This window comes from Ursus arctos, unplaced genomic scaffold (genome assembly GCF_023065955.2).
Source record: "Ursus arctos isolate Adak ecotype North America unplaced genomic scaffold, UrsArc2.0 scaffold_3, whole genome shotgun sequence".
NCBI lineage: Eukaryota > Metazoa > Chordata > Mammalia > Carnivora > Ursidae > Ursus > Ursus arctos.
Window position 1 is genome coordinate 16,742,861 of NW_026622985.1, and position 6,866 is coordinate 16,749,726.

General features: G+C 43.4%; 1 protein-coding gene across 1 annotated transcript; it reads left to right on the forward strand.

Moving 5' to 3' along the window:
* Window positions 1–279: 279 nt before the first annotated feature.
* Window positions 280–4,740, forward strand: CCDC71L (coiled-coil domain containing 71 like). Its single transcript, XM_026503624.4, has one exon. The coding sequence runs from the start codon at window positions 575–577 to the stop codon at window positions 1,265–1,267; it is 693 nt and encodes a 230-aa protein (XP_026359409.1). The 5' UTR covers window positions 280–574; the 3' UTR covers window positions 1,268–4,740.
* Window positions 4,741–6,866: the final 2,126 nt, after the last annotated feature.

Below are 6,866 nucleotides of genomic sequence, written 5' to 3' on the forward strand. Positions count from 1 at the left end.
TTTGTTATGCACCCAGCTCCATCCACAAATGCACCCACTCACTCTGTGAGGGACTCTCCCCAAGGTGGAGCTGAAGTCCACCTCTTACTGTAGACATGGCATCCTCCCCACACACCCACCCAACTGTTGACTGGCGTTCAAGGGCCACCACCACCACCCACCCCAGCACCATCTTCCAGGAACTGGCCTCTCCCCCATTAGTCCCCGCCCCTCTTCTGAGAGCACCCAATGGGTGGAGTCGGGGCTGTGGTGGGAGGGGCCCGAGGCGGGCGCATTTAAAGAAAGGCAGAGGGCGAAAGGAGGCTAGAGAGGAGAAGAAAGAAACCAGGGGGCCAGGCGCCGTCCAATGACAAAGCCCAGGGGTGGGCGCCGGCCGCCATCTTGTACCGGGCGGCAGGATATTCACCCGCGTCTTCCGCCCTCGGAGGGGGAGGGGCGGCGGCCGAGGCGAGAAAAGTAGCGAGAGACGCGCCGGCCCGGAGGCGCCAGCAGCGGCCGCCGCCGCGGAGCCGGACACGGGCGGGGGCGGCGGCGGCGAGACCCAGCGAGCGCGGGCGGCCCCGAGCGGCCTCCGATGCGGCGCAGCGTGAAGAGGCGGCGGCGCCGGCCCCCGGCGGCCCCGGCCCCGGCTGCCCCGGGCGGCGGCTTTAGGGCCGGAGGAGGGGCCGAGCTGGAGGCGCGGGAGGAGAAGGTGGTGTACTCGCGGTCGCAACTGTCGCTGGCCGACAGCACCAAGGCGCTGGGCGACGCCTTCAAGCTGTTCATGCCCCGCAGCACGGAGTTCATGAGCTCGGACGCGGAGCTCTGGAGCTTCCTCTGCAGCCTCAAGCACCAGTTCTCCCCGCACATCCTGCGCAGCAAGGACGTCTACGGCTACTCCTCCTGCCGGGCCCTGGTCCCCGACCCCCCGCCACCCCCCGCCGCCCGCGGCCAGACGCGCAGGCCGCCGGCCAGGAGGAGGCGCCGCGGAGCCCGGGCGGCCGCCGCCCGCCGGAGGGGGTCCCCGCCGTCCCCGCCGCCGCCGGCCCCCGAGGACAGCTGCCCCGCCAAGCCCGCGGCCCCCGGGCCCTGCTTCGGGGGCCGCACCCTGGAGGAAATCTGGAGGGCGGCCACCCCGACGCTGACCACCTTCCCCACCATCCGCGTCGGCGGCGACGTGTGGGGCGAGCGCAGCCTGGCGGCGGCGCGGCGCCGAGCGCGCCAAGTCCTGCGAGTGAACCTGGAACCCGTGGTGAGGCTTCGCCGCTTCCCGGTGCCCCGGGCGTGAGTCGGGGCCCCGGCGCCGCCGCCCCTCCGCCCCGGGACGGCTTCCGCCTGGAGGGATAAACAAGTGACAGTCGAGTGTTTACAGATCCGGCCTGGACCGCGTCCCCTAGTGCACTTTACGGGCGAAGAAGCACCGGATGGTCTTTCCCGGCCCGCGTCCCCGGGATGCGGCGCCGCCGTCTGGGACTCCGGGGCAGGTGTGCCCTCTGCTGCCTCCCAGCACCGGGTTTTCGGAGGGAGGAGACAGATGGACCCGCAAGGGAGGTCCCCTTTCTTCCTAACCCCAGATTGAGACGTCTCCAGGACTATAGGGGCAGATCCGTTTTCTCCCTTTTGGACTCTCTACCTCACTGGTCTGGAAGTCCTCCGAAGTCATTCTTTTTCCAAAGGAATTTGGTTTCGTGCTTGTGTAATAAAGCTAGAATTTACTTGCTGTTCATCCACCTCCCTGCTCCCCCTTTTCTCTTTTTTGACTGCCACCCCTCTTTCTGGAGGAAGATTGAATATGTTTTTTTGAAAGGTGTTGCACTAGTTTGTGCTCAGGGTATTCTGAATCCCAGTCGTTTCCGAATTTCAACTGGATTCCAAAGCTTTGACCAAGGATATTTTCTAAGAAATTCAAGCTTATGACTGTTAATAGTGTAAGGATTTGTATGGCTTTGAATTTCATGGGCTCAGTGATTACAAACAAAGAGATGCAACGTACAATTGTTTAAACATTTTTGAGGTTGTTTCTAAAGATTTTATATTGAAATTTAATGTTTATATTTACTGAGCTCCTAAAGGAAATGGTAGAAACTCATGAAGTTTTGTTTAGGAAAAGTTGACTTGTTAAATTCTTTTTAATTGAATAAAATGTAAAGTGCACTGAAACCACATGGCTTGTGATAAAAAAAGAATGAATTATAAAGAACTGGTATTGGTTAAAGAGATGGATGGAATCCGATTGGAAATGATTTGGCCTCTTTGTACTAGCCTAACATACAGATCTGGGAATATTTCAAGGATAATTTATTTTAAAATGGAAATCACGTAGACAAAATGAGTATGTGTAAATGCTGTGATTAAAATGCCACACAGAATACCCATTGGAATTCTCAAAAGTATTAATCATCTAGAGGGGTGGGGCATTTCTTGGTATCAGATAACTGGTGGAAGTTAACTTTGGGCAAAATAGATTTTTCCTTCCTTATTTTTGTTTTTGTTGTTGGATAACAAGAAATGTCCAGATCACTGTCCATCACTCTTAAAGACATCATGATAATTAGTTGACTGTTTTGCTTCACGTGTTTCCTTTATTATCTTATTTCCATTCATAATTATGTTTGCAGTTATTGGTCTTTTGTTTGACAGCTGAAGACCACAGGAATTAAACAGGCGAGCCACACAAGAGTACTGACCCTTCTTTTACACTTTTATAATAGTGTTTATATCATACGGCCCAGTGTGGGATTCTTGACTATCCAAGTGCCTTTGGTCATTGGTGGCAGCAAGACTTAATGGTTTTTAGCCAGTGGTGCCGCAGCCAGATTTTACTGCAATATCTAAAGGGTCAAGTAGTGATTTTGTACCACTATTATTTCAAATTTAAGTATTCTGCCATGGAACCATCCATACCAGGCTGGAACATGACATATGAAATCTTCAATATTAAGGTTTCTCTCTGCTTGGCAGCTTCTTAGGGGAATAATGAGAGTTGCGATTTTGACTCTTGTGTTTTTAGAATTCAAATGGCATAGCTTTCTGAAATGAATTTTTCAAGTTTAATAGTTCATAGTAGGAGTTTTGTGACTTTAATTTCAGTGTTCCTGTTTTGTAAAAAAAAAAAAAAAGAAGAAGAAAAGAAAAAAGATATATATGACTTTATGCCAGTTTCCCAGTAAGCCTCATATTCTTTTATTCACTACTCAATGATAATGTGTTGTTACAAATACTGTCACATGAGTAAATAAAAGTGAATAATTACTTAGAAAATGGAGAGTGTTAAATTATATTTGTGTGATAGGAAGCTTATATATATTCTTTTGGTTATTAGCTTCCATTGCCAATTGTACTTAAATGCATAGGGTTTTCTTCCCCTCTTCCCAAATTGTTAACTTTTTTAGCTAATTAGCACCTGAGGAAAAAATATGTATTTGTACCACTTCACTATTGTATATAATTTTATAATTAAAAAATAAATCCAATGGCCATATTAGAATGTAATTTCAACATATAGCTTATCTAGATAGCTTCCCAGAGGATTTTGAAATTAGATGTAGCTGGGAGGATAACTTTGCTCAGCACAAAATTGAAACATAACCATTGACACCATGCATTTATTTTAACTGAGAATCTTATTTTTTTCCTCTTATGCCTTGTTACTTTAGTGCACTTGAACTTGCATAATGCTTCGGATTATTTGGGCTATCTGATTTCAGTTTGGATCTGATTGCCCATCCTAAATTCACTATGCTATTTATCTGGTCTATTGAAAAATCATGCCATTTCTAGTTGGCGAAATAATATGTAAACAAATCTTTATTTTTGCCAAGTTTTCTTTAGCAAAACCTTGCTAAAGTTAGTTGTTTTACAACGTATAAAATGTGAAGAAACAACTAATATAGTTGATTAGTATATAATAGGAAAATGAAAGTATTTTATGGATACTTTTGGGCAGAATGTGAAAAGGAACTTGGCACGGTGGCCTTTATGGTGAGGCATTCATTTAACTGTCTTCTAAAGTGAGTCTGTAGCTTAGCTTGTATATAGTTTTTTGGAAGAAGTCTCATGATCTTTATTCATTCTCTTCCCTTTATATCTCACATGGCACAAGTAAAGGGGGAAGCTAGGAGGAAGTTTATCACCTTGCTATGCTCTTATTGAATCTCGAGTGCCTAAATGTGGTGAGCGGCACCTCAAATAACCTTTTGAATTCCTGATGCATTTTTATCCTCCTGCTTGTCAACCAGCAACTTATTTTTCCTTACCGAATCCAGTAATGTTCTGATTGTTGAAGGCAAGCTTCATTGTTGTTAGTGCAAAGTGTCACTGTTGTGGTGTGTATTTATTTTGTCCAAGTTGGAGTACCCGATTGGACAAGTGTAATTTAAGCTGGTGGCTGACACATACTGATTTGCTATGTGCAAATAATAGTACTATTTTTCTGGAAACTATTCAATAAAAACACATGAAAAATATTTGAATACAAAAAATCTGAGTAATTTTGAACTCAAAGTTTTTGTTGTTTTAAGGATTGCCACAGCACTCTTTACATTGGTGTTTTTTAATGGACATATATTATATTTACTTTATTGATGTGTTTAAAATATTTTTTGATAGACTGTTAATGTCTTAAGTGCATTAGAAGGCAATTGTTTGTAATGGAACTGAATTGTTTTCTTGGACAGTTTGATGTGCGCATATGATTAAGATTTACAATCTGGTTGTACTTTTCTTTTTAATTTATTAACTGTAAATAAATTTTAGAGAATATACAGTGTCTGGTTTTTCTAATGATGTTGAAAGTTTTTGAAACGGTATTTTATGTTTGCATGTGAATTGGGAAGGATTTTTACAGTGTGATATATTTTGATTTCTTTTGTGGACTTCAGAATCCAGGAAGTCCTGAGATAATGTTTTCTGCTATGTTCGGAGTCAGTGTTACATCAACTCCGACGATCTAGTCAGTCTCCAGAACAGTCCTTCATGCCCAAACGCAAGCCATTACCCAGTTTGCCATCAATAAAGACTTTAAAAATGCCTCAAAATTCACTTTTGAGTCCTGACCCCGATCTCCCCCCCCCCCCCCCCCCCCCCGTGGTAGTGATAAAAGGTCTAATGCTCATGTTTTTGCATATTACGGAAGAAAGTAGGCGTGCTCTATGTGAGTAGCAGCTGTAGGGCTGTTCTATAGAATAGAGTAGAGCCAGAATTTTCATTGCAGTCTAGAGGGTAGAAGTGGAGTGCTAGCAAAGGCAAGGATTAATAGTACATTGTGGTCTGAATTTCCCTTTGTTATCTGAGTTCCTACCAATAATCGGCGGCGGTGGTGTAATGGCTATGGGTCGCATTGTCTGGGATGGGATTAAAGCTTTACCACTTAAACAAGCATTAGAACTTTAGGTAAGTTACAAGAACGTTCTGTGCTTTAGTTTCCTTAAGTATCAAATGTGGTTAGTAAAGGAAACTATTGGGTCATTGAAAGGATTAAAAAGTGTTAATGGGGGAACACATAGGAAATGCTTAATAAATGCTATTAATTGGAGGCATGTGTGCTGAGAATAAGTATATATGCTGAGTGGTCCTTTGGGAGTTTAGCATCCTGAAAGTAGAGTGTGGTCTGGGAAACCCAAAAGACAAATTATGAGAAGGTAATTTGTGGGTGAATTACATTTAATTCAGGGGCAGCAGGAGGTTGGATTAAGTTGATTTATTAGGTAGTTTTCACTGTTGGAGGTTTTCCAGGCTTTCTTAAAAATGTTGGGCCCTCTTATCATATCTCTGAAAGATACTTGAAATATGCTGTTATGTATATGCTGAGACTTAATAAAAGTAATAGTTACTGATCAAGAACTTGCCAAATTTCAACACTAAATTTTCACTTAGAGTAAGCTCAGTAAGGCTCGTTTAAAAACCATGTTAATTTACACTACAGAACTAACGTAGAATCAATTTGTGTGAGCTTTGTACTTCCTGTGTCAAAGGAAATGAATGAGTGCAGTAGTTAGGTTTGAAACAGCAGAATGTTATTACTTTGTTACCAAAAGTAAAAAAATATCCTTATATTTGAAGCATTGACACACTCATCTTTAGATTTTGGGTCTCGTGCTTGTGATTTAGCTCTGATTCCTCCCAGCACAAAGAATAACAATGTATTCTAACTTGGTGAGCAAGCCAAAGTTGCAGTTTCTGAAATTAACACAAAAAGAATTTCCCTAGATGGACATTATCCAGTGGTAAGAAGCCCAGAACTGAGCCTGATTGCAGATTTCGCAAGAGCAATGACTTCTCATTGTCAGCGCTCACTTGTCTTGGTAAATGTCACCCTAAACTGTAATTTATAACATGATGAACATATCCAGAGCCCAACTGGAAGGCAGTACTCATAACAACACCAAACAGTATGGCTTCCCAGCAAGTTCGAATAAATACTCTACTGGACTCAAAACTGGACTTCTCTTGCTTTTGAAAGTATTCATAGAAATGTTAATGTTGAGATTCTTCCAAGTACTGAAATTAACTATGTAAAATGTATATATATTTCTCTCTCCTGGGATTTTTTACAAGTATATATATTTTTAATTTTAAAGGTTAATAGAATAGAGAAAAAAGGGTGTGACTTAGGGGGTCTGCATTCTCAGGTTAATGAAATTATTGAAGCATAGTATACGTATAAAATGTACATATATTAAAAGTATTGTAAGCATGGCTTGATGAAATTGCATAAATTCAATATACTTGTAGAACCAGCACTCATTAAAAAAAACAACAGCAGAGCATTACTAGTACCCCAGGGGACCCCCCCCCCATGCCTCTTTCAGTCACTATCTGTATCCCCTTGAGGATAACATTTATTCTGACCTCTTACAACATAGATAACTTTTGCCTGTTTTTGGACT